Source organism: Bubalus bubalis, chromosome 19 (assembly GCF_019923935.1).
Source record: "Bubalus bubalis isolate 160015118507 breed Murrah chromosome 19, NDDB_SH_1, whole genome shotgun sequence".
Taxonomy (NCBI): Eukaryota; Metazoa; Chordata; class Mammalia; order Artiodactyla; family Bovidae; genus Bubalus; species Bubalus bubalis.
In genome coordinates, this window is record NC_059175.1 from 39596220 (window position 1) to 39623854 (window position 27635).

At 42.9% G+C, this 27635-nt stretch overlaps 1 protein-coding gene and 1 long non-coding RNA gene across 4 annotated transcripts; one reads left to right on the forward strand and one right to left on the reverse strand.

Moving 5' to 3' along the window:
- Window positions 1–10021, reverse strand: LOC112580634. Its single transcript, XR_003104968.2, has 3 exons — window positions 9895–10021; window positions 5076–5139; window positions 1–217 (listed from the first exon to the last, which is right to left on the reverse strand). It is a non-coding gene; the product is annotated as an uncharacterized LOC112580634 (long non-coding RNA).
- AMACR (alpha-methylacyl-CoA racemase) lies at window positions 8759–25878 on the forward strand. Of its 3 annotated transcripts, none has more exons than XM_025270647.3 (5): window positions 8763–9119; window positions 12908–13051; window positions 17137–17297; window positions 20926–21127; window positions 25122–25878. In XM_025270647.3, the coding sequence occupies exons 1-5, from the start codon at window positions 8873–8875 to the stop codon at window positions 25529–25531; spliced, it is 1164 nt and encodes a 387-aa protein (XP_025126432.2). In that variant the 5' UTR covers window positions 8763–8872; the 3' UTR covers window positions 25532–25878. The 3 variants fall into 3 exon arrangements, with proteins under 3 accessions (XP_044788585.1, XP_025126432.2, XP_006071948.3); XM_006071886.4 differs by having other exon boundaries at window positions 8766–9119; window positions 20941–21127; XM_044932650.2 differs by lacking the exon at window positions 12908–13051 and having other exon boundaries at window positions 8759–9119.
- Window positions 25879–27635: the final 1757 nt, after the last annotated feature.

Sequence of the window (27635 nt, forward strand, 5' to 3'; positions counted from 1 at the left end):
TGCTCAGGTGAGTGTTTTTGTAATTGTTTTTCCTGTAGCACCCAAAATGGTACAGGTTTGAGAGGAGAAGGAGCAGGAGGTCAAGATAGAGTAAGTAGCAGCCTGTGTCAATCAAGAAATTCTCAGACCTACCTGCCACATCCAGTTGCACCCTTGGCTCCAGCCCCTTGATGGTTATCTGTGACAGGCGGGCTGGCTATAGTGGGCCACTTCAGTCCTGTTGAACCATCATGAGGGTAGGCTTAATGCTTGACCTTGAGGCTCTTGGATCCCAGGGGCAGAGTGCTGCCCAATGTCCCATTTGATTACATTTGTAGCAAGCTGTTTTAGGAGACTTGTCACAGTTTGGACACTCTTTGGCCCATTGTCCCGTCTGTCTACAGATTAGGCATTTGCCTCGTGCCTTGTCCCTCAAGGACTCGGGATTTGCCATAGGGCTTCCTTGGAGGGCGGCCAGCATCTGGGCTTGCATTGTCTCTTTCCTTCTCTCTGTTTCCTGGGCCTTGGCCTCTCTCTCCTGTTCTCTGTTATAAGAGGTATTGGTGGCTGTCTGGGCCATCTCATCTAAAGATGGAGCAGGGCCCTGCTGCTATAGCCGTTGTAACTTTATTCAGGTGTGTGATGCATGTTGGGACAGGAATTTGTCCATTAAAATCACCTGTCCCTCATAAGAGTCTAAGTCCAGATTGGTAAACTTTTGGAGGGCCACTTTAAGGCTTTCAAGAAAGTCAGTGAGGTTCTTGTTGGGCTACTGAGTTATTTCTGAGATAGGGCATAGTCCCATAAGTAATAGGCTTCCTTCTATTTCCATGGGTGGACTTCCTTAAGGGCAAGTCTTTCTTAAGCTTATCCTACCCAGTACTGTTGCAACCTGACAGTCAGGAGTCCCCTGGTCAGAGTGCAGATTCCCCAGGCAGGTTGAGGCATGACAGCCTCCTGGAGATTGAATCCCCGGGTAGGTCAAGGCATGTCGGCCTCCCGAGAATTGGGTCCCTGGGCAGGTCGAGGCATGACAACCTCCCAGGGACCAGATCCCTAGGTAGTTCAAGACAGGTCAACCTCCTAGGACCCTGAGCTAGTGGATCCCAGAGCAGGCTGAGGTGTGACAACCTCCCAGGGACCAGATCCCTAGGCAGATTGAGGCAAGTCCACCTCCTGGGATCCCCAAGCTAGAATTAGGTATCCCCAAGGTCTCCCAATTGAAACCACAATCACAGAAACTAGCCAATCTAATCACATGGACCACAGCCTTATCTAATTCAATGAAACTAAGCCAAGCTGTGTAGGGCCACCCAAGACTGACGGGTCTTAGTGGAGAGTTCTAACAAAACATGGTCCATTGGAAAAGGGAATGGCAAACCACTTCAGTATTCCTGCCTTGAGAACCCCATGAACAGTATGAAAAGGCAAAAAGATAGGACACTGAAAGATGAACTCCCCAGGTCAGTAGGTGCCCAATATGCTACTGGAGATCAGTGGAGAAATAATTCCAGAAAGAAAGAAGAGACAGAGCCAAAGCAAAAACAACACCCAGTTGTGGATGTGGCTGGTGATAGAAGCAAGGTCCGATGCTGTAAAGGGCAATATTGCATAGGAACCTGGAATGTTAGGTCCATGAATCAAGGCAAATTGGAAGTGGTCAAACAGGAGATGGCAAGAGTGAACGTCAACATTTTAGGAATCAGTGAACTAAAATGGACTGGAATGGGTGAATTTAACTCAGATGACCATTATATCTACTACTGTGGGCAAGAATCCCTTAGAAGAAATGGAGTAGCCAAAATAGTCAACAAAACAGTCTGAAATGCAGTACTTGGATGCAATCTCAAAAACAACAGAATGATCTCTGTTCATTTCCAAGGCAAATCATTCAATATCACAGTAATCCAAGTCTATGCCCCGACCAGTAATGCTGAAGAAGCTGAAGTTGAATGTTCTATGAAGACCTACAAGATCTTTTAGAACTAACATCCGAAAAAGATGCCCTTTTCACTATAGGGGAGTGGAATCCAAAGTAGGAGTAACAGGCAAATTTGGCCATGGAGTACAGAATGCAGTAGGGCAAAGGCTCATAGAGTTTTGCCAAGAGAACACACTGGTCATAGCAAACACCCTCTCCCAACAACACAAGAGAAGACTCTACACATAGACATCACCAGATTGCCAACACTGAAATCAGATTGATTACATTCTTTGCAGCCAAAGATGGAGAAGCTCTATACAGTCAGCAAAAACAAGACTGGGAGCTGATTGTGGCTCAGATCATGAACTCTTTATTGCCAAATTCAGATTTAAATTGAAGAAAGTAGGGAAAACCACTAGACCATTCAGATATGACCTAAATCAAATCCCTTATGATTGTACAGTGGAAGTGAGAAATAGATTTAAGGAACTATATCTGATAGAAAGAGTGCCTGATGAACTATGGACAGAAGTGCATGACATCGTACAAGAGACAGGGATCAAGACCATCCCCAAGAAATGCAAAAGAGCAAAATGGCTGTCTGGAGAGGCCTTACAAATAGCTGTGAAAAGAAGAGAAGCCAAAAGCAAAGGAGAAAAGGAAAGATATACCCATTTGCAGGCAGAGTTCCAAAAAATAGCAAGGAGAGATACAGTTTTCCTCAGTGATCAGTGCAAAGAAATAGAGGAAAACAATAGAATAGGAAAGACTAGAGATCTCTTCAAGAAAATTAGAGATACCAAGGGAACATTTCATGCAAAGATGGGCTCGATAAAGGACAGAAATGGTATGGACCTAACAGAAGCAAAAGATATTAAGAAGAGGTGGCAAGAATACACAGAAGAACTGTACAAAAAAGATCTTCATGACCCAGATAATCACAACGGTGTGATCACTCACCTAGAGCCAGACATCCGGGAATGTGAACTCAAGTGGGCCTTAGGAAGCATCACTATGAACAAAGCTAGTGCAGGTGTTGGAATTCCAGTTGAGCTATTTCAAATCCTAAAAGATGATGCTGTGAAAGTGCTGCACTTAATATGTCAGCAAATTGGAAAACTCAGCAGTGGCCACAGGACTGGAAAAGATCAGTTTTCATTCCAATCCCAAAGAAAGGCAATGCCAAAGAATGCTCAAACTACCGCACAATTGCACTCATCTCACACGCTAGTAAAGTAATGCTCAAAATTATCCAAGCCAGGCTTCAACAACACGTGAACTGTAAACTTCCAGATGTTCAAGCTGGTTTTAGAAAAGGCAGAGGAACCAGAGAGCAAATTGCCAACATCTGGTGGATCATCAAAAGAGCAAGAGAGTTCCAGAAAAACATCTTCTTCTGTTTTATTGACTATTCCAAAGCCTTTGACTGTGTGGATCACAATCAACTGTGGAAAATTCTGAAAGAGATGGGAATACCAGACCACCTGACCTGCCTCTTGAGAAACCTATATGCAGGTCAGGAAGCAACAGTTAGAAGTGGACATGGAACAACCGACTGGTTCCAAATAGGAAAAGGAGTACGTCAAGGCTGTATATTGTCACCCTGCTTATTTAACTTATATGCAGAGTACATCATAAGAAACGCTGGGCTGGAAGAAGCACAAGCTGGAATCAAGATTGCCAGGAGAAATACCAATAACCTCAGATATGCAAATGACACCACCCTTATGGCAGAAAGTGAAGAGGAACTCAAAAGCCTCTTGATGAAAGTGAAAGAGGAGAGTGAAAAAGTTGGCTTAAAGCTCAACATTCAGAAAACTAGGATCATGGCATCTGGTCCCATCACTTCATGGGAAATAGATGGGGAAACAGTGGCTGATCTTGGAGCTCCAAAATCACTGCAGATGGTGACTGCAGCCATGCAATTAAAAGACACTTACTTACTTGGAAGGAAAGTTATGACCAACCTAGACAGCATATTGAAAAGCAGAGACATTACTTTGCCAACAAAGGTCCATCTCGTCAAGGCTATGGTTTTTCCAGTAGTCATGTATGGATGTGAAAGTTGGACTATAATGAAAGCTGAGAGCTGAAGAATTGATGCTTTTGAACTGTGGTGTTGGAGAAGACTCTTGAGAGTCCCTTGGACTGCAAGGAGATCCAACCAGTCCATCCTAAAAGAGATCAGTCCTGAGTATTCATTGGAAGGACTGATGTTGAAACTGAAACTCCAATACTTTGGCCATTTGATGCTAAGAGCTGACTCATTTGAAAAGACCCTGAAGCTGGGATAGACTGAAGGCAGGAGGAGAAGGGGATGACAGAGGACGAGATGGTTGGATGGCATCATGACAAAATGGAGATGAGTTTGAGTAGACTCTGGGAGTTGCTGATGGACAGGGAGGCCTGGCATGCTGTGGTCCATTGCGTCATGGAAAGTCAGACACAAATGAGCGACTGAGCTGGCTGACTGACTGTAACGACAGTAAGGACATTTGCCAGGTGCCCCGTGGCTATTGAGCTGTGTGCTGCTGCAGCTGCCAACTTTCAGCATCCCCTGGGGTGAATTCAGTGTGGAAAAGGAGACACTGTGTGTTCCAAGGAGGCTAGCGGAAGAGGTCTTCAAACAGCCAAATATTTACAGGGACTGATTTCATAATCCCAATCTCTGCATTTCTTCATATCTAGGTCATCATGTCCTTATGACTAGCAGAAAACTTTTGTAATGTAAGTGCTTAACTTCATTGAACTACCCCTTCACCAAAATCTTACATGTTGACCTTCCCAGACTACTTCTTTGGAGCAGTCTCTCAGAGCTATCTGAGGTGCTGTCTCCCAGGCTGCAGTCCTTATTTTGCCCCCAAATAAAGCTTAACTCGCGTCTCTCACATCGTCTGTTTTTTTTTTTTTTTTTTCAGTCAACACAATCCACCATGGTCATGGTTTTAATTTAATGATCCCATCCTATGTGTCAGTGGGAGACTCTTCAATTTAGTACCTCTATCCTTCTGACTCAGACTCAGGTTCATGTGAATCCCTCAGAGATGGGCAGAGGTGTGTGGAAACTATGCAGATTTCTATCCTAATCAGTCTTCCACACTGTGACCTTGAACATGATTCCAGCAGCCTGAGTCCTGTCAGTTGCCTGAATTCAGCTTTCTCACACACTTACATGAGTTTTATTTCACAGACTTCCAGTGAATTCTTTTGTATTCAAGCCAAGAATCTCTGTTGATCTAATAGGAAAGAATAGAAATGGGGAGACCAGTTAACACAATATGGAGTGCAAAAGTAAATTCAGAAAAGTGGGTGCAATGTAACATTGTTTGTGAAAATTAAAACCACAAATTATCATATATAAATAATATAGCTATAGCATTCATATGTGGACCATATGTCAAAATCATGGGAGTGCTTGTGCCTTGAACAGTGAGGTGAACAGGAGCAATGCTAGGTAGCTGCAGGTGAGCATTAAAGGAGACTTAAGCTTTGGAAAGAGTTGAAAGCAGCTGACTTTTGATCTATTTACTCTGTTTAGTACAGGGAAGCCCTGGGAGGCCAAACAAAAGGGCACATGACTCCACTGAACTGTAGGTAAAGAAATTAATCATATTTGCTAAGAGGAAGTTGGTTGTTCAGGTGCTAAGTCCTGTTCGACTCTTTGTGACCTCACGAACTGCAACACACCAGGCTTGAGAGAATTTACTTATTGAATAGACTTAATGGTTATTCCTGGCCACAAGATTGTTTCAGTTCAGTTCAGTTCAGTTTCTCAGTCATGTCTGACTCTTTGTGACCCCATAAATTGCAGCACGCCAGGCTTCCCTGTTCATCACCAACTCCCAGAGTTCACCCAAACTCATGTGCATCGAGTCAGTGATGCCATCCAGCCATCTCATCCTTTGTTGTCCCCATCTCCTCCTGCCCCCAATCCCTCCCAGCATCAGAGTCTTTTCCAATGAGTCAACTCTTCGCATGAGGTGGCCAAAGTATTGGAGTTTCGGCTTTAGCATCAGTCCTTCCAATGAACACCCAGGACTGGTCTCCTTTAGGATGGACTGGTTGGATCTTCTTTGATTATGCTAAATAAACCAAGAATTTAGGAAACATGGTTCCATGGCTAAGTAACTTTCTGGAATAGAAAATAGTCTGTTTGGTGACCTGAGAACCTCAGTAGCGACCTCATTAGATCCTGATCTGTAACCATGGATCCGAGAATATATTAATTTGCAAGGAATTCCAGAAAAAAATAACAGACTGGGTGGCTTAAAAAACAGAAATTAATTTCCTCACAGTTTTGACAGCTAAAAGTCCAAGATCATGGGTCAACAGAAAGGCTTTCTTTTGAAGCTTCTCTTCTTGGCTTGCAGAGGGCTGCCTTATGCTGTGTCTTCACACGGTCGTCCCTTGGTCCTTGTTTTCCTAATCTTTTCTTATAAGGACACCAGTCCTATTGGATTAGGTCCCACACAAATGACCTCTTTTTTGTCTTAATTACCTCTACAGGCTCTGTCTCCAAATACAGTCACAGTACTGGGGTTAGAACTTAAATATATGAATTTTAAAGAGACACAATTCAGCTTGTATTAAGGTAGAAAACTGATGGGCCCTAAGACTGGATAGCTGCTATTTATCAAATGGAGTAAAATTGAATTTTTGTCCAAGGACAAAGCTAATGGCAGAAGCTGAGCTCTGTAGAAGTAAAGAGATAAGATGACCACTCTTGAGGTCAGGGAGAACTTCCCTGTCTGCACATGCACAGGCAGACTCCTTGGAGGTCAAAAAGGGAGGGGCTACTACCCCATAATGAGTGGACATGCACCCATAGTCCTACATGGTGGGATCCATCTTAACAAAGAGTTGTGCACCCATCTTGGAGAGGGTCCTAGGACCAGTCAAGTGTGAAAAAAAGAAAAGAGAAAACTGGCCAAAGGTAAACAAAGACCTGCAAGAACTGTCCTATATAATTGATTTCAATCACTTCACTACTGCATGTGTCAGGAGAGAGGAGGCCCATACCCTTTCTCTCTGGGTCTGTATCTCTGCCTGTGTGTGTGCTCATTTCTCTCCAACTCTTTGCAACCCCAAGAGCTGTAGCCCTCCAGGCTCCTCTGAGCGTGGGATTTTTCAAAGAATACTGGAGTGGGTTGCCATTTCCTACTACAGAGGATCTTCCTGGCTCATGGATCGAACCCACATCTCTCTTGTGTCTCCTGCATTGGCAGGCAGATCCTTTACCGTTGCGCCACCTGGCTTTCCAGCTTCAGTCTTAAATAAATAAATTGTTTCTCTGAACGTTCTCCCACATGCTCTGCTGTGTCTCTTATAATAAACTTTGTACTTGTTTTCACAGTTTTTGCCTCTTTTGAAGCATTCTCACTTTCAAATGGGGGAAAGAGTCAGGGCCGCTGCTTCTGGCCTCTAACGCCTTGATGATCTGGTGGCTAGGAGTCCTGGTTTTCGTCCAGACTACCCACGTTCAATTCCTAGGCAGGGAGCTAAGATCTCTCTTCAGGACCATTCACGGCTATCTCTCGAGATCAGTAACAGAGAGTATGTTGCCCATGCAGGAAGGAAGGGCCTGCAGTGTCAAGTGAGATTTCCAGGACCTCAGCTTTTTCTGAGACTATCTCTACGATCTGCATCTTTGACCTTATTAGTAAAGCTTAATGCTGGTAAGATATCTGATTCATGTGACTCTAATCATGGGTGTTAGCTTAAGCACTATCTGTACTGCTTATTTTTTAGACTGGGGGTCACTATGAAATAATAGTACCTCTATCTATGGGTGTTTGCTAGAGTATTTTTTATACATTTATCTTTTACGTTTCTCAAAATCAAAATAAAAGAGGGCTGGGTTAGAAAATGTATGCTTGAACAAAGGGCTAGAGGGGACAAATAGGTGCTAATTAAACAAGAAAGCCATTAGAGTGATGTGGCTCTCATGCCCTGGCATCCTCTGTAAGCAAGCTGAATCTAACCTGGTCTGAGAGTCCAGAAATCAAAGTACGAAACAAATCCAAACAGTCAACTAGGCAATTACATCTAGTCAATGAGTAATTTCCTTGCCTCAACTTTTCTCTATAAAAGTCTCTCCCTAGCTCTTGGAGACTCCAAACTGCAAGGAGTGGGGCTATTTGTTCATATTTTATTGTACTTTTAAAATGCACTGAAATTAAAAACTCCAAACTATTATTGTAGAAATGGCGGGTAACAAATTAAAAATATTTTAAAACTTCTCAGATTTGTCTCTGATGAGCACCACCTGCTCATATGTGCTTTTTATATTCCATGATAGCACACAAGCTTTTTGTGGGTGGTGAATAATCATAACTGGCACATTGCCTGCCATGTCACTAAACGAAGGGTCCATTGTAGTTATTGCTAAAGGTGAGCTCGTGAGCCTAACCAGCTCAGGAAAGAAGAGTGCCTTCCTTCCTACAGTCATGGGACTACAGTCACTCCCTCGGTGTGAAAGGGAGGAAACTCAGGCTGCAAAAACACAGGATACTAACCCCAGAGAGCTGAGAAACTAAAAACAACACTTTAACATTATTCTTAAATATTTATGTATTTTTCATGTTTTTCAAGGGCAGAGAGGTATAAACGGGTCCATAGAGCACAGCGGCTGGGAAAAACCATCCTGAAACATCCAGGACCAGCCATGGGCCCCACCCCCATCCCCATACCCCCAGGTCAACCCCTAGGGCACAATTTAGGATCCCCTAAAGTTTGCGATTTAGCAGCAGCAGCAGCAGTGTTTTAAAATCTAAGCCACCTCAGGCCACTAAAGCCCAGATCTGGAGGCGGTCCGAAGACGCACTATTTCGCAGGCTCTGCGGCTGCGCGCAGATGCGTGGGGGCGGGGCCACGAGGGAGGGAGCCTGCGCCCAGGGCTGACGCTGGGCTGTAGAAACCGAAGTTTAGGCAGCTGCTGCTTCTTCGGTTTGGGAAGGAGACGCTGGGCCCATGGCGCTTAGGGGCATCACAGTCGTGGAACTCGCCGGCCTGGCCCCGGTTCCCTTCTGCGGTATGGTCCTGGCGGACTTCGGGGCGCAGGTGGTGCGTGTGGACCGACCCGGCACCCGCAGCGACCCGAGCCGGTTGGCCCGAGGCAAGCGCTCGCTGGTGGTGGACCTGAAGCAGCCGCGGGGAGCGGCGGTGCTGCGGCGCCTGTGCGCCCGGGCGGACGTGATGCTGGAACCTTTCCGCCCTGGTGAGCCTCCTGCCCCTACGCGGGGCCAGAGAGGGGACGGTCCCCGCAGAAGGGAGGTCGCCGCGCCCGACCGTTTGGGGCTGCACCCCGCGTACCTTTGCCCTGTTGCCACCCGAACCCTTTCCGTCCCTACTTTCTAGACCTTGCTGTTGCATTTGATGTTGCTGATCGTTCGCCCCCTGAGACGATCTTCCACTCTTGGAGTCCGAGATAATGCTGTTGTCCTCACTTTTCTTATACCTCTATATGACTCCTTCCCAAGTTCCCCCCTTCTTTTAGTTACTGTTTTGTATTTGCGTTTCTTAATTACGTGAAGGTCATGAACCCTATGAGAAACAAACGAAAGCCATAGATTCTCTCCCTGGAAAACTGCATGTAGGTTCATAGTCAAACTTTGCTAAATTTTGGAACTTGGTGTACCGGGGTAAAGCCAGGCGAACACCTGCTGCCTTAAATGCTGGTGTTCAGGTTCCAGCTTCTGCTCAATTTCCTTTACACTCTGCTTCTTGCAACCCTTATCCATTTCTCTTGTTTTTATTTTTTATAGGCAGGTGATGGCCAAGTCTATAACTGTGCCCCCTTCTTTTAGAGCCACAGACTTCCAGAATAGGCAAGTTCTGCCCAGTTCTATCTGACCATCTCCTGGGCACTGCAGCTTCCACATATTCCAAACTGAGCCCCACGTCTTCCCTACTAAAATGTCCTCTCCTCTTTCTTTATCATTTCAGTGAATAGAACCAATGTCCACCCAGTCGCCTGAATGAAAAACTCCTACCTTTGTCTAGGCTCCCAAATCTTCCTTTTCCACCACCAGCTTTCAATTATCATCAGTCCCCTCATTCTTCCTCCTTTCTGTGACTTCTGGATTCTTTGCACGCCTGCTGCAGCTTCGTTGATAACAGTTGTAACAGCCTTTTAAAGCTGATGTTTGGGTCTAGCACCACTTTGATCTTTGCTCAGACACCTGCTCTTGCTCAAGTACAAATCCCATTTGGTATATAGCTGGAAGTCAGTAAATGGGGAATGAATCGGCTATGTCGGGCACCAGGTGTATTTAAATGTATGAATGAATCCACCCTCAGATCTGAGATTACAACAATAATAATTTAGTAATTAGGATTATATTATAATTTAATAATACACAACTTGAAATTGAAGGAGGCTCCACATGGGTAAATCATTTGTCTTAGTATTAGGGGAGAGGTGGAGCTATGAATACAGATATAGCTGCAGGGGGTGTTGGGTGGATTGAGGCTGATGTCTTTCTAGTTAGAGAAATAGAGTTTATTTTTAATTGAAGTATGGTTGATTTACAATGTTGTGTTAATTACTGCTGTACAGCAGAGCCACTGAGTTACATATATGTTCTTTTTCATATTTTCCATTTATCACAGGTTTATCACAGGATATTAAATAGAGCTTCCTATGCTATATAGTAGAACCTTATTGTTTATCCATTCTGTATATACTTGTTTGCATCTGCTAATCCCAAGCTCCCAATTCATCCCTCTCCTATCCTTCACCCTTGGTAACCACCAGTCTAGGAATAGAATCCTTTTGTAACTTATCATAGCTTTGTGGAGACAAATTCAGTGAGTTTTATTATCTAATTTTATATCTTTAACCCCAGGACTCCTTAGGTTCCCCGGCTTTAGCAGAATAAATATTGATTGACCCTTGAACAAACCAGGGCTAATCTGTACTTTAGTTACAGTGGTCCTCCACTGCCGAGGTCCAGCCCCGGCTGATCCAGGGTATTCGAAGGGGAGACGGAGTAGGCGACCTATTTATTTATTTATTTATTCAGAGATATAAAGAATAATAGAATGAGGATAGCTCAGTAGGAAATTTCAGTGGAGAAAAGAAGCTGAGTAGCTTGGTTTACGCGGGAGACCAATAAAACTTCAAGACAAAAGTTTGCACCACTTACGTAGGCCGCAGGCGTCCTTCCGTTCTCCCGAAGGAGAGGAGACACTGAGGCCTCCCCGGTCGGATCTTAGAAGCCCAGGCATAATAGTAAGCATGGTGGGTTCCGCGCTCCAGATGGAGACTCAGCTGGAAGTTAAAGGGAAGAATGACATGGGGAGACCAAGCATTGGTGAGCAAGGCCCATAGCTTTATTTTCAACAGGGGCTTTTATACCCTAAGTTACACATAGAGGATAATAGGGGATGCAAAGTCAGCAGTCTTTGATGCTTATCAAAAACCAGGGTTTCTTTCCTGCAAATTTATCGTATACAAATGGTTTAGGTGATTTACATCATCTTCTGGCCAGAAGGCCTATTAACATTTTATGACTCTTGACAAGGACTTATCAACAAAGACTTATTTTCTCTAAGAGTAATTATTTTAAGGTTTGGCGCCATCTTTCGAAGATAAAATTGCATTCTATAGGGCGGATGTGTAATGGGTTTACAAAGGAAAGAATTTACTACCTTAAGGGTCTAAAGTTACTAACACCAAGGCCACTACTTATTTTTTCTACATAGCAACTATATTAATTAATACACATTCAAGGATACAATTCAGGGGATGTGGAAACTTGGCAACAAACATTGGCTCATCAATGAAATCTTTTACTAGTTTTATTCTGACAGTTTCTAACTCTCTGAGAGGCTCTAAGCTATTTGAATATCTTAAGCTTCCCGTGCCTTTCGAGGCTGGGAGACTGTAAACAATCGTATGCATAGCTGTATGTGTCCGGGTAAACTTGTCAGGCGAGTTAGAGAGCCATCTGAGGGGTTTGGATTTAAACACTCCTAATTGCCCAGGAACTTTATTAATTGGAGCTGTAAGTTAACTCTTTGACAGAGAGAGCGAGATGGTGGTGGGGGACAGCCCCCAGTAAAGTCAGAGGTGAGAGCACAAGGCAATAAAGTAGGCAGACTCTGGTTTTTTGGGGGTAGATGCTCGAGAATATCCGGGGGCACTCCCGAGGCTCGATCCCGCCTTTGCGTATGCCGAGCCTCCTTCCTCATGACCTTTGTCACGAGTGGAATGTCTCTCGCCGGCTCCTGGCACTCCACAGTTCCTCGGAATCCATCAACCACAGACTATGTAATACTGTAGTATTTACTTTTGAAAAACTGCATGTCAGTGGAACCAAACAGTTCAAACTCACCTTGTTCAAGGGTCAGCTGTACTCACTGATAACTTAAGAGCAATTAAATGCTGCTGTTGCTAACCCTTCTTCCACCAGATATTTATACTGAGCCTTTTTGTAGAGGAACTGCTGGGCATGTTAGAGGCTGTGGAAACAGATGAGACATGAATCCTGCCAGAGGAGCAACTGAGCTGTTTGGGAAGCTGGAATATATACATGCATAAGTATAGCAGGCACCCATGCAGGCATAGACATAAAAGAGGTCCTGAAAGGAAAAGCAGCTTCCAAAAGTGAATTTTTGATCAACTAAAGACCCAGAGTAACTTCCAAAAGAACAGACCATTTCTAATAAATTACTTAGGAGCAAACTGGGGAAACTCTGAAGGGGCTGACTGAAGGGATGGAATGTCCACTCTGAAGATGCTTGGGTATGCCTGCAGGGATGTAGGGCAGTGCTGAAGGGAAATAGCATTCTTGGGGTGGGGGGATCTGCCACACATTCCAGACATGGGGGCTTCACTGTCTGGGTTCTTAATTACTAGCGATACGTTCATTATAAACTCACAACAAATGTTACCAGTTTTCCTTGCAAAAAAGTGCTGTTTTATATTTGCCACAAAGAAGGGATTATACCCATCTTCAATTCATGCTGTCCTTAAAAAATAAATGTAACTTTTCTCTTAAGGGGTAATGGAAAAACTCCAGCTCGGTCCAGAGGTTCTGCAGAAGGAGAACCCAAGGCTTATCTATGCCAGGTTGAGTGGATTCGGCCAGTCAGGAAGGTTCTCCAAGGTAGCCGGACATGACATCAACTATCTGGCTTTGTCAGGTATGTTGGAAAAAAAAGCAATTTCTCTACACTCTTTTTTCCCCCCCAGTCAAGATCTACAGTTACACTTATTAGAATTTTTTAAAGGTGAAGTTTGGAATATTTATTGGAATTAATAAAGAGCGTGTACTTCTTTAAAAAAGATTGGTTTGTCTTGGAACAGTCATTGTCAGCCTCCCTCTGATGACTCCGATCGTAAGGAATCTGCCTGCAATGCAGGAGACATGGGTTTGATCCCTGGGTTTGGAATATCCCTTGGAGGAGGGCATGGCCAGTATTCTTGCCTGGAGAATACATGGACAGAGGAGCCTGGCAGTCTACAGTCCCTGGGGTCGCAAAGAGTCGAGCAACTAACACTTTCACTTACCCCTGCCTTAACACACAGGGAGGGGTAATACACTCACTAGTAACATTTACTGACTATGTTTGTGGAGTGAATTCTCCAACAAGCCCCTGCTAGGAAGTAAGAGACTTATTGGTAGTAGAAATGGTTGCACTGTAGTTTGCAAAGATACATTAATAGTTTCAATCTGGTACCCCCTTACTTTATTGTGAATTGTTGACTGAGTCATGGTTTTAGAAATTCTATGAATACTAGAAAAAGCCCATGGTTTTTGCCTGTACGAACATATCTTGAAAGTGTTAACCACTCAGTCATGTCCAACTCTTCGTAACTCCATGGACTGTATCCCACCAGGCTCCTCTGTCCATGGACTTCTCCAGGCAAGAATACTGGAGTGGGTTGCCATTCCCTTCCTGACTTAGGGATAGAATCTGAGTCTCCTGCATGGCAGGCAGGTTCTTTACCCTCTGAGCCACCAGGGAAGCTCTTCAGTTCAGTTCAGTTCAGTTCAGTCGCTCAGTCGTGTCCGACTCGTTGTGACCCCATGAATTGCAGCACACCAGGCCTCCCTGTCTATCCCCAACTCCTGGAGTCCACTCAAACTCATGTCCATCAAGTCGGTGATGCATACAACCATCTCATCCTCTGTGGTCCCCTTCTCTTCCTGCCCCCAATCCCTCCCAGCATCAGGGTCTTTTCTAGTGAGTCAACTCTTCGCATGAGGTGGCCAAAGTATTGGAGTTTCAGCTTCAGCATCAGTCCTTCCAATGAACACCCGGACTCATCTCCTTTAGGATGGACTGGTTGGATCTCCTTGCAATCCCAGGGACTCTCAAGAGTCTTCTCCAATACCACAGTTCAAAAGCATCAATTCTTCAGCACTCAGCTTTCTTCACAGTCCAACTCTCACATCTATACGTGACCACTGGAAAAACCATAGTCTTGTCTAGATGGACCTTTGTTGGCAAAGTAATGTGTCTGCTTTTGAATATGCTATCTAGGTTGGTCATAACTTTCCTTCCAAGGAGTAAGTGTCTTTTAATTTCATGGCTGCAATTACCATCTGCAGTGATTTTGGAGCCCCCCTAAATAAAGTCTGACACTGTTTCCACTGTTTTCCAATCTATTTGCCATGAAGTGATGGGACCAGATGCCATGATCTTAGTTTTCCAAATGTTGAGCTTTAAGCCAACTTTGTCAGTCTCCTCTTTCACTTTAATGAAGAAGCTTTTTAGTTCCTTTTAACTTTCTGCCGTAAGTGTAGAGTCATCTACATATCTGAAATTATTGATATTTCTCCTGGCAATCTTGATTCCAGCTTGTGCTTCTTCCAGCCCGTTTCTCATGATGTACTCTGCATATAAGTTAAATAAGCAGGGTGACAATATACAGCCTTGATGTACTCCTTTTCCTATTTGGAACCAGTCTGTTGTTCCATGTCCAGTTCTAACTGTTGCTTCTTGACCTGTATACCGGTTTCTCAAGAGGCAGGTCAGGTGGTCCGGCATTCCCATCTCTTTCAGAATTTTCCACAGTTTCTTGTGATCCACATAGTCAAAGGCTTTGGCATAGTCAATAAAGGAGAAATAGATGTTTTTCTGGAACTCTCTTGCTTTTTTGATGATCCAGCAGATGTTGGCAATTTGCTCTCTGGTTCCTCTGCCTTTTCTAAAACCAGCTTGAACATCAGGAAGTTCACAGTTCACGTATTGCTGAAGCCTGGCTTGGAGAATTTTGAGCATTACTTTATTAGTGTGTGAGATGAGTGCAATTGTGTGGTAGTTTGAGCATTCTTTGGCATTGCCTTTCTTTGGGATTGGAATGAAAACTGATCTTTTCCAGTCCTGTGGCCACTGCTGAGTTTTCCAAATTTGCTGACATATTGAGTGCAGCACTTTCAGAGCATCAGCTTTCAGGATTTGAAATAGCTCAACTGGAATTCCATCACCTCCACCAGCTTTGTTTGTAGTGATGCTTCCTAAGGCCCACTTGAGTTCACATTCCCGGATGTCTGGCTCTAGGTGAGTGATCACACCATTGTGATTATCTGGGTCATGAAGATCTTTTTTGTACAGTTCTTCTGTGTATTCTTGCCACCTCTTCTTAATATCTTCTGCTTCTGTTAGGTCCATACCATTTCTGTCCTTTATTGAGCCCATCTTTGAATTAAATGTTCCCTTGATATCTCTAATTTTCTTGTAGAGATCTCTAGTCTTTCCCATTCCATTGTTTTCCTCTATTTCTTTGCATTGATCACTGAGGAAGGGTTTCTTATCTCTCCTTGCTATTCTTTGGAACTCTGCATTCAGATGCTTATATCTTTCCTTTTCTCCTTTGCTTTTTGCTTCTCTTCTTTTCATACGTATTTGTAAGGCCTCCTCAGACAGCCATTTTGCTTTTTGCATTTCTTTTCCATGGGGATGGTCTTGATCCCTGTCTCCTGTACAATGTCATGAACCTCCGTCCATAGTTCATCAGGCACTCTATCAGATCTAGTCCCTTAAATGTATTTCTCACTTCCATTGTATAATCATAAGGGATTTTATTTAGGTCATACCTGAATGGTCTAGTGGTTTTCCCTACTTTCTTCAACTTAAGTCTGAATTTGGCAATAAGGAGCTCTTAGAATGACCTAATTCTAGATTTCTAAGAATCATATTGCCGAGTAAAAGAAGTCTCAGTTATTCTGTGTGTACACATTTAAAGTTTAAGGAAAAGAGTGAGTGGAGAGTTGATTTTTCACATCTATTTAAAAATGTAATTCCTTTTCTTTTTCTTGTGTTTATTTTCTTGCATCTCTTTCTAATAAGAATGGAAGTGCCTTATACCATTGTTAAGTCATAAACTAAGTGGATAGCAACCTTTCCCCCCCCCCGCCCCCACAACTCAGTGAATAAAAACTTAGCAATAGAATTCTGAAAATGTTAGTAGGAATAAAGTTTTGAAGAAAATAAAGACATTAAAAAAAAACAAGGAAAGGAAAACCATCTTATAAATATACCAAACAAGTTTAGGTTTAGAAAAGCATTAGATATTAATTTTTACATACAACTCGTAGTGTAGGCTGCAGTCCACGGGGTCACTCGGAGTCAGACAGGATGGAGCTACTTCACTTTCACTTTTCACCTTCATGCATTGGAGAAGGAAATGGCAGCCCACTCCAGTGTTCTTGCCTGGAGAATCCCAGGGACAGGGGAGCCTGGTGGACTGCCATCTATGGGGTCGCACAGAGTCGGAGACGACTGAAGCGACTTAGCAGTAGCAGTAGCTAAAGAGATTGATTTTCCTTCTAAGATGTTTATGTATTTATTTAACGTGTACATTAAATGGGCTTTTTGACCCATTTACCACTGGATGGCTCATTGGTAAAGAATCTGCCTGCTAATGCAGGAGACACGGGGTTTGATCCCAGGTCCAGGAAGATCCCACATGCCATGGAGCAACTAAGCCTGTAAAGTACAGGCTTACTGTTGAGCCTGTTGTTCTAGAGCCCCAGAGCCGCAATGACTGAGCCCATGTACCACAGCTACTGAAGCCTGTGTGTCCTGGGGCCTGTGCTCTGCAACAGGAGAAGCCGCTGCAATGAGAAGCCCATGCACCGCAATTAGAGAGTAGCCTCCACTCAATACTACCAGAGAGAGCAACAAAGATCCAGCACAGCCAAAAATAAATAAATAAAAATTTAAAATGCACATTAAATTTACCCTTAATGGTCCTCCATTTTTTTTTTTTCATGGTATAGGTGTTTTATCAAGAATTGGCAGAAGTGGTGAGAATCCATATGCCCCATTGAATCTCCTGGCTGATTTCAGTGGTGGTGGCCTCATGTGTACAATGGGCATCATTATGGCGTTGTTTGAACGCACACGCTCTGGCAAAGGTCAGGTCATTGATGCAAGCATGGTAAGTGTTAACTGGGGGAAATGATAAGCCTAGCGTTTGTTCCTAAGGTTGATACATGGCTGCCTCAAACCCTCTTTTGAACAAGACAGGAGATAAATTGAGATTTGAAATTTGAATCCAAGTTACCAAAGATAGCCTTCTCTTTAAAATAGCTTCGTATGTTTGACATGTGTCAGAATGTCATATTTTGATCGTCTATGGAGTCAACTTTCTAAACTGTTCATGACTCACCTGATTACTACGTTGTGTATCAGCGATTTTCCCCGTCTTGTGTCTTGTGCTTTGAATATGATTTTTAAGAGATCTTCATTCAAAACTGGGCTCAGGAAGTCTCCTTTAGCAGGAAGAGGAGATTCTTGATGATGCTCAAGTACAATGGACCAGTCCTGACCTTCCTGCTGCACTGTGTAGCGAAGATTCGAATGTCAGGATGCTTCAGTGTCGTCACTCACACACGGAGCACTTGCTTCATGTTCTCCTAGGCACTTCTGCTATGTGATTTCTCCTAATCCCCAAAACAACAATTTCACTTGGAATACATTGTTTGTTTGTTTGTTTCCAGTTCTACCTGTTTATTGCTACCAACCCATCTCCCTCCAGAACCCTCACACATGTGCACTCAGTTGTGTGACCCCCATGGACTGCAGCCCATGAGGCTTTTTTGTCCATCAACTTTCCAGGCAAGAATACTGGAGTGGGTTGCCATTCCCCTCTCCTGGGACACATTTTTACTGAATCCAGTTAGACCCGTAACAGGGCTTCCCTGATGGCTCAGCAGGTAAAGAATTCACCTACAGTGCAGGAAACATAGGAGATGTGAGTTTGATCCCTGGGTCAGGAAGATCCCCTGGAGGAGGAAATGGCAACTCACTCCAGTATTCTTGTCTGAAAAATCCCATGGCCAGAGGAGCCTGGTGGGCTATAGTCCATGGGGTTGCAAAGAGTCGGACATGAGTGAGCAACTAAGCATAGACCCATAAAACTGTTAGGACATCTTTTTTCAACAGACTCATCAGTGCATTCAGAACTTTGCCCGAGTTCTCACAGCTAGTTGATGAGAGCCCAGTCTGGTGCCACTATACAGGTTACATTTGGACCTATCTTTGCTGGTAAGCTGGAGAGTGGATTTGATGAAGACAAGACTGAGAGAGAAAGGCAAGTACTAAAATGGTCAATGATAGACTAGGTCTGGATTTAAGGATTCACATTTGGGAGTGAAGGGAGAGGAAGGAATCAAGGATCGCTCCCTGATCTCTGACTTAGAAGACCCAGTGGATGGTGGCTCTGGTACCCTGGGGAGAACCACTGAAGGAGGAGGCTGATTGGAGGGGACGTATATCTTATTCTTTTAGATGAATAGTTTCCAAATGACTTTAGCAGCAGAATCTGTGACCTAGGCCTGCCCATGATGACCTGGAGTCATCTCTTCATCAGACTGTTCCCTTAGAAACTGTAGAGTTAGGGCTTCCCAGGGGGCGCTAGTGGTAAAGAACCCACCTGCCAATACAGGAGATGCCTGAGACTTGGGTTCAATCCCTGGGTTGCAAAGATCCCCTGGGGGAGGGCATGGTACTATAGTCCAGTATGCTTGCCTGGAGAATCCTCATGGACAAAGGAGCCTGGTGGGCTATAATCCATTGTGTCACAAAGAGTCTGGATGTCGGACAGGACTGAAGTAGCTTAGAATGCACACAGCATGGCATGTGGGGTCTGTTTTACTGTGTTTACTCCTGACCTAAGGGAGCGCTTCTGACCCGGGGGACTGCATGTTGGCATTCAGGCCATTGGCCTATGTGATGAGAATAATATAAAAAGTTGGGGAATTGAGGCTGCAGTTTCCCTGCCTCAAGGGCTGTCATCCGTGGCAGCACACGCTGCATGTGGATGAGGAGGGAAGAGAGGTATGTGCTCGGTAGCCTGTTGAGATAAGGATTATAATTACTGTGTCTTGTCCTGTGTCCTTCTATGGCGCCAAGTAAAGGTGGAGTTAGATTAGAGCCTGTTTGTATCCTGAGTGAGCCAAAATAGACCCATAACACTTTCAGGACATCTTTTTTCAATAGTCTCATCAGTACATGCAGTGTATGCTGCTAAGTCACTTCAGTCATGTCCGACTCTGTGCGACCCCATAGACGGCAGCCCACCAGGCTCCCCCGTCCCTGGGATTCTCCAGGCAAGAACACTGGAGTGGGTTGCCATTTCCTTCTCCAATGCATGAAAGTGAAAAGTGAAAGTGAAGTCTCTCAGTCGTGTCTGACTCTCTTCGTGACTCCATGGACTGCAGCCTACCAGGCTCCTCCATCCATGGGATTTTCCAGGCAAGAGTACTGGAGTGGGGTGCCATTGCCTTCTCCAGTGTATACATCCAATGTATAAAAGAGATTAAATGTGTGTGTATATATATGTGTGTGTATGATGTATCTATATGTGTGTTTGTGTGTGTGTGTATAAACGTGGGGACTGTAAAATCTGTGTAACCCCATGTCAAAAGACAGCACCACCAAAGGCCACTTATACAAACTCCACTACTTGGTGACAGCAAATGTCAGATCCATGGATTCCAGTATTCCTGAGCTCCCTCAAGCTAAAAGGGAAAACTGAGACGTATCTAAAGATGGGCTTCCCAACTGGCACAGTGGTAAAGAATCCACCTGCAGACCCTGGAGACAAGGGTTCAGTCCCTGGGTTGGGAAGATCCCCTGGAGGAGGAAATGGCAACCCACTGCAGTCTTCTTGCCTGTTGTTAAATTTTGTGTTTGTTTCATAGCCAGAATCTGTGAGAAATCCCATGCTCACAGTTGGAATGGGGCCTTTCTGTTAATAACCTCAGAGACAAGGGTGCTTTGCTGGCCTTCTTCCTGGAGTGCCAGAAGGACAGGGAAGTGTTCTTTAGTTAGCTCAGTGCATCCAGTCTCATGACAATCATACCGGAGATGTGAATCCTTTTTATTTCAGGACTAGTGGGAAGCTGGCATTCCCAAACTAGTTTGTCTGTACTCAGAAAATCTTTATCACCTTCCAGCCACATTGTTATGTTTATTCTGTAACTTTCTAGTGATAATTAAAGTTAAAATATGTTAAATATTCAAATTTGTTTTTCTTGCTCTTGGTATCAAAACTAGAATCAACTAAATATAACTGTCATGCGATTTACCTTTAAAATGTGATCTGCTTCATGTGTTTGTGTGTATGTGTTTATAAGTATTGAGATCAGATGATAGATTTTTAAAAAACCTTTTTATTTGCAGCTTTTTAATCCTGACCATTTTTAACATATATAATAGTAAAGAGAATATATAATTAGCTTCCTAATGGTGAAGTAAGCTTACTAGTGAAGCTAGCCTCACTTAGCTTCAAAAATTGTCAACATTCTGCCAGTCTTATTTGAAAGGAAGAGCAGGAGTAGTTCCTTGAAGTCTTTTCTGAAGAATATTCCCTGATCCGAATAGTGCAGGAGCTCTATCATAAACCTGTCCTGACTCACTTTCTCGAAATATTCAAAGAAGTTGTATAATTAGGTATAATCTTTCTATATTCTAAGATAAACATTTTTATACAAACTTTTTTAAAACCCAAGTAGGAATCAGTCGTAATTTGTATAGTTGCATTACCTGGATTCACGTTGTAGTCTGTTTCTTCAAAGGTGGAAGGAACAGCATATCTAAGTTCTTTTCTGTGGAAAACCCAAGAAATAGGATTGTGGGAGCAGCCCCGTGGACAGAACATATTAGATGGTGGAGCTCCTTTCTACACAACCTACCGGACAGCCGACGGGGGATTCATGGCTGTCGGAGCAATAGAGCCCCAGTTCTATGAGCTGCTGATCAAGGGTGAGTAACTTTTCAGGAACCTCTTTTCTGTGGATGTTTTCCAGCCTCTATTTTGGGGTCTTTTGAAGTTCATGATGTCTTTTATTATATGTATATACCCACTTTATAATTAGCCTAATGATGGTCATCATTATATTGTGAGGCACTTCCCCCATCTTTTAAATTGACAAGTAATTTTATAAAAAAGGTCTATAAAATAGCTCAGATTAAAAAGATCATAATCCTTTTTGTGGGCGTTCAGTGTTCTTATTACATTTCATACTCAGTGCTGTGCTAAGTCTCTTCAGTTGTGTCCAACTCTGTGTGATGCTATGGACCATAGCCCGCCAGGCTCCTCTGTCTCTGGGATTCTCCAGGCAAGAATCCTGGAGTGGGTTCATGCCCTTCTGCAGGGGGCCCTCCCAACCCAGGGATTGAACTCAGCTCTCTTCTGTGTCCTGCACTGGCAGGCAGGTTCTTCACCACTGGTGCCGCCTGGGAAGCCCATGCTCAGTAGTGTTGGGTATTTATCTTGCCCGTTGCACGGCCACAGTCTGTTCTCGCCTAGAAATGATCTGCTGGTTCTACCAGTTTTTATTCCTTGGTGGATAGGTGTCCCTCCTGGCACTTAATAACGGGGTCAGCAGAGCACAGAGAGACTTCGGCAAGTGAGAGTTGGGGTATATCACCATCACCTGATGCTTCTGCGGTTCACCTTTCCTGCAGATTCTTGTCTTACTGATATGTTGCCACAGGTTAGCAGAAAAATTTGGGATCCCTTCTGCCCTGGCTGATAATTGGACTGAAGTTATCTTGTCCCTGTGAAATGTGAATTTAAAGTTCACTTCACAGATTATTTCGTTTCTAAGAAGTTTTAGAATATATGCTGAAGCGGCGTGACAAGCACATGTGTTGCAGCACATTTATCTTCCAGCTTTAAGTTTGGAGTTTTATGTCTGATAGCTTTTCAGATGCAAAATGCTACTCAGAGTAGTCTGTATGTTGCTGGAATGATGGTTTTTGTAAGCATCAGAATGCATTCTGTGATCAACTATATTACCTTCCCTAACTTAACTGTAAGTTAGAAGAACAATAGAACGGAGTGGTGTGGACAAACTCCCACATCGGTAATGATTTTTTTGAGTTAGTGTTAATTTATTATTTCACCGTACATTTTGAGATCTTTGAGACCATAGCTTCATTTAGCTCTCAGTGTCTGAGCATAAATACACAAGGTTTTTGTAAGGGTCAGACTCCTCTGTGCTATGTTCCTAATGCTTTCCAGGGCAAAGAAATCTGAAAATACTGAGACTCTCATGACATAAAATTCTTGTAGTAAAGGCAATAGAGAATTTTTTTAAGTTGCTTTAAAATTTCAAAATATTATTAAAAGAAAGCCAGGAAATAAGTGTTGGTGAGGATGTGGAGAGATTGGAACCCCATGCATTACTGGTAAGAATGTAAAATTATACAGCCATTGTGGAAAATGATATGGTAACTCCTCAAAAAATTAAACATAGAATTACCATATGATCCAGCAATTCCACTTCTGGTTATATATCCAAAAGAATTAAAAGTGGGAACTTAAACAGATATTTGAACAGGGACTGGGGGAAGCAGAGAATAGAGTGTTAGTGTTTAATGGGTAAAAGTGTTAGTTGCTCAGTTGTGTCCAACTCTTTGCAGCCCCATGGACTGTAGCCCGCCAGGCTTCTCTGTCCATGAAATTCTTCATGCAAGAATATTGGAGTGGGTTGCCATTCCCTTCTCCAGGGGATCTTCCCAGCCCAGGAATTGAACCTGGGTCTCCTGCATTGCAGGCAGATTTTTTACCGTCTGAGCCACCAGGGAACCTGGTACAGTTTCAATTTGGAAAGATGAAAAGTTCTGGAGATGAATGGTGGTAATGGTTCCAGAACAATATGAATGTACTTAATAACAGTACTGTATTCTTAGTAGTGGCTAAAATGATCAATTTTATACTTTGTATATTTTACCACAATTTTAAAAAATGAAAAAATTCAAAATAATGTATTTTTTATGAAAAAAGTGTAAACAATACAGAATTTATAAGGTAATAGGTAAAAACTCTCCCTTGTCCTTCTACTTTAGGAAAGTTTGGAATGTGGCCTTTAATAATTTTCCCTGTACATATACAGACACAATTAAATTTTTTAATAATCTATATAATATAAATATATTATAATTTGTATAATATAAATATATGTATATTATATAATTTTCATAATATATATAATTATATACATTATATATTTATATAATTTGTAAAATACATAACCATATGTTTATAATTAATAATTTTTTAATTAAAAATATAGCAAAGACATCCTTTTTTGTCAATACCGAATATCTTCAGCCTCACCCTTTTAAATAGCAGCCGTGTTGACACAGCTGGTGAGTCAGAGTCAGGGGTAGAAGTGTTCTGATTTCTAGAAAGAGTCGGACACAACTGAGCGACTGAACTGAACTGAACTGATTCCGGTGTACAGACCTGTGCACCTTAACAAAACCTGTGTAACCTTAAGTTTAGTGTTTGTTGGAGAACTGTTGGCTCCAGTTCTAGTTGATGATTCTGATCACATTCTGATTAAAAAAAAAAAAAAAGAAAACTTTATAAAAGCATGCATTTATGTTTCCAGCAGTTAGCTGTGGTCTACTTAAGTGCTTTGGCTAACTGCTCATTTTATATGCTTCTTAATCACAGAGTTTGGGACAATCAAGAAGAAGAAAGCAAAGTGAAAGACATCCTTAGAAATATTTCTTCATAGGTTACTGTGGTAAATCTGAAACTCTGGCTTTATATCTTTCCTGGTTTTGAATGGGACAGGTGGCTACAGAGAACAGTGTATTTGCACAGGTATTTTTTCACAGCTGTTCAGAATTATGTGAGTTCTTATATCCTTATATCCCTAAAAACTCCAGGAAGAGCCTATAGTATTCCTGTCTTCTTATCTCTGTAGGCACTTCTGCATCTTCAGAGCAGCTTACAATTATTGGTCATTGTTTTTCAACATGGTAGATAAGGAGAGGATGAAAAAAATGAGAATTGCTTGATTAACTTGGCTAAACTTATGCAAAATATTATGCATAATTTAAATTTAGAAACCCTCTTATACAAGAGGGAATAAAAATGACAGTTACACCAAACCCCAAAGGCAAAGTTGCCCTTTGGGTATAATTTAATCAGCCCTGGAGTTGGGGTGTATCTACAGGGGTGGGTTCCTGTAGTCAATAAAGGGAGCACAGATCAATCATGGACTAGAGAAGCCATCCTTCTTGTGATATTCCCTGGCAAATCCTTTCATCTTCTCTGGTCCTTGTGTTGAGGGGCCCTTCAGAACTCTTCGTACTTGAGAGAGAAAAAGTCTCTGTGTCCTCTGTTGATTGGCTGGCTGATAACTTGCTGTCATGTTTGCCATCGGAACAATTTGCATGTATCTTTGGGCTTCCCAGGTGACTCAGTGGTAAAGAATCTGCCTGCCAATGCAGGAGACTTGGGTTTGATTCCTGGGTCAGGAAGATCCCCTGGAGAAGAAAATGACAGCCCACTCCAGTGTTCTTGCCTGGGAAATCCCATGGACAGAGGAGCCTTGTGGGCTACAGGGGATCACAAAAGAGTCAGACACAGCTTAGCGACTGAGCACACACATGGCAGATAATAACTTCATGACAAAGTCTCTTTTGGAAAAACTTCTCAGAGGGAAGAAGTTGATTTCTGGAAACTAGACAATTAAAAATAGACTGCTTTTGATGAAATGTAAATAATAAGATCTTGCAAAGACTTAGAAAGTCTGTTTTGAGTCCCGTTACGCTACTGCCTTCTCCAGCTTTGGCTCCAACTTCAAATTGAGTGAATTTCTTCTCTTGACTCATTTGAGAATTCTTATATAATATCCCACTTGGGGCAAGTATGATGAGTTCAAAACTCATTTGCACTGATTATATTTACTGCACCCAAAGCATGGTGATTTAAGAAATTCTGCTTTTCTCTCAGGACTTGGGCTAAAGTCTGATGAACTTCCCAATCAGATGAGTATAAAGGATTGGCCAGAAATGAAGAAGAAATTTGCAGATATCTTTGCAAAGAAGACAAAGGCAGAGTGGTGTCAGATCTTTGACGGCACTGATGCGTGCGTGACTCCTGTGCTGACTTTTGAAGAGGTTAGCCATCACGGTCACAGCAAAGATCGGGGCTCGTTTATTACTGATACAGAGCAGCGTGTGAGTCCCCGCCCTGCTCCTCTGCTGTCCAACACCCCAGCTCTCCCTTCGACTAAAAGGGATCCTTTTGTAGGAGAACACACTGAAGAGATTCTTAAAGAACTTGGGTTCAGCCAGAAAGAGATCAATCAGCTTAAGTTAGATAATATTGTTGAAATTCATAAACTTAGAGTTAATCTCTAAGTTCCAAGCCCCACAGTGCAAATGAATGTGAATGTTGCATTTACAGTATACTACAAAAAAATCGTGCGCATGAAACATGAGAAACAGTATCACGGTGGCCTAATTATTCTAATCAGGAAACGAGACTGATTATACAGTAGTGATGGAATTCTGAAAATGGTTATCATGGCTTTTGATTTGGGAATATTTTTAGTTTGCCTGTACTAAATTGTGGCAGTTTTTCTGCCTTTCAATTTACTTGATAGGTTATATTTGTCAATTTAAAATGCTTATATATTTATAAAATACTTGGAATGCATTAATATAATGCTTTTTATTAAATAAAGCTTTATTCCCCATAAAGTTTACTCCTGCTTTTAAGTTTGTGAAAAGCTTTCAAGAAAGTTCTTTCAGTAGCACTAAAATAGCCTTTTGTTGCTCATTGAAATATTTTAGGCTCTACTGTTAACCAGAATGAATGTCCTTAGGTGGAAAAGTCCGATCCTTTTAATTTGGTAAGGAAACCATTCAGCTGGTGCCTCTGAATTGAAATTTTAGAAAATGTCCTTGAGGTTTCCTTCAGATAACTGCCACCTCTCCATCTAGACCAGCTCCTGTGTATAACTGCTTGTTATTAGCATCATCCACCTGTGTCTCTTTATCAATAAACTGTACCATCATCCATTTTAAAGTCTTACTAGACTTTCCCTCCTCTTACTAGTCTCCAGCTTCCACTCCCAGTATGTCTACCTCTGTCTCAATAGACCCCACAGTTTACCTATCACTTCATTTGGCCACTGTTCAAATGTCCCTTACAGAGAGTCCTTTCCTGATCCCTGTCGAAAATAGCAGTTGCCTTATCACTCACTCTCCCAGAACCCTGTTTCATTTTCCTTCATACTGCCTATCACTACTGACGTTGTATGGATTAACCCCTGCCTCATTCCTTCTTCAGAGAAGGCAATGGCACCCCACTCCAGTACTCTTTTCTGGAAAATCCCATGGACAGAGGAGCCTGGAAGGCTGCAGTCCATGGGGTCGCTAGAGTCGGATACGACTGAGCGACTTCACTTTCACTTTTCACTTTCATGCATTGGAGAAGGAAATGGCAACCCACTCCAGTGTTCTTGCCTGGAGAATCCCAGGGACGGGAAGCCTGGTGAGCTGCCGTCTGTGGGGTCGCACAGAGTCAGACACGACTGAAGTGACTTAGCAGTAGCAGCAGCAGCATTCCTTCTTAATTAGGGTGTGCTAAAATGGAAACTTTATGAAGGACTTGATAGGTTTCATTCATTGCTCAGTTCCAGGTTCCTGGAATAGTGCCTGGCCCATATTGGAAATTTTGTGAATATTTATTAAAGAGATGAATCTCAATAGTGAAGTGCTGTCAGTTCTACTTTCAGAGCTCCCATCTCCTTCCCTCTCCCCATCTTCCATTGCTTCTTTCATCGAGACCATATCACTTCTTCCTTGGACTACTGTTCAACTTCCCTTCCCAGCTTTGTACCCCTAATATCATTGCCTTCAATTCCACCACCCCCCCACCCCATCCTTAGCAAGATCCGGAATCTCATTTCCACATAGCACAACATCCAAAAGAAGAGAGGGTCTCAGGAGCCCTCTGCAAACCTTATCTCGTGTTTCCTTTTGTTGTTCAGTCACTCAGTCATGTCCTACTCTTTGCCACCCCATGGACTGCAACACACCAGACTTCCCTGTCCTTTACCATCTCCTGGAGCTTGCTCAAACTCATGTCCATTCAGTCGGTGATGCCATCCAACCATCTCATTCTCTGTCATCCCCTTCTCTTCCTGCCTTAAATCTTTCCCAGCATCAGGGTCTTTTCATATGAGTCAGTTCTTCCCATCCAGTGGCCAAAGTATTGGAGCTTCAGCATCAGTCCTTCCAATGAATATTCAGGACTGATTTCCTTTAGGATCAACTGGTTGGATCTCCTTGCCATCCAAGGGACTCTCAAGAGTCTTCTCCAACACCATAGTTCAAAAGCATCAATTTTTCAGCACTCAGCCTTCTTTATGGTCCACCTCTCATATCCATACAGGACTACTGGAAAAACCATAGCTTTGACTAGACAGACCATTGGCAAAGTAAAGTCTCTGCTTTT

What these genes read in the sequence shown, in the direction of transcription:
- AMACR (XM_025270647.3), top strand. Translation starts at nt 8,873, where the DNA reads ATGGCGCTTAGGGGCATCACAGTCGTGGAACTCGCCGGCCTGGCCCCG. An exon ending in CAACTATCTGGCTTTGTCAG is followed by an intron (nt 13,052 to 17,136) that starts GTATGTTGGAAA and finishes TTCATGGTATAG; the next exon opens with GTGTTTTATCAAGAATTGGC. An exon ending in AGGTCATTGATGCAAGCATG is followed by an intron (nt 17,298 to 20,925) that starts GTAAGTGTTAAC and finishes TTCACGTTGTAG; the next exon opens with TCTGTTTCTTCAAAGGTGGA.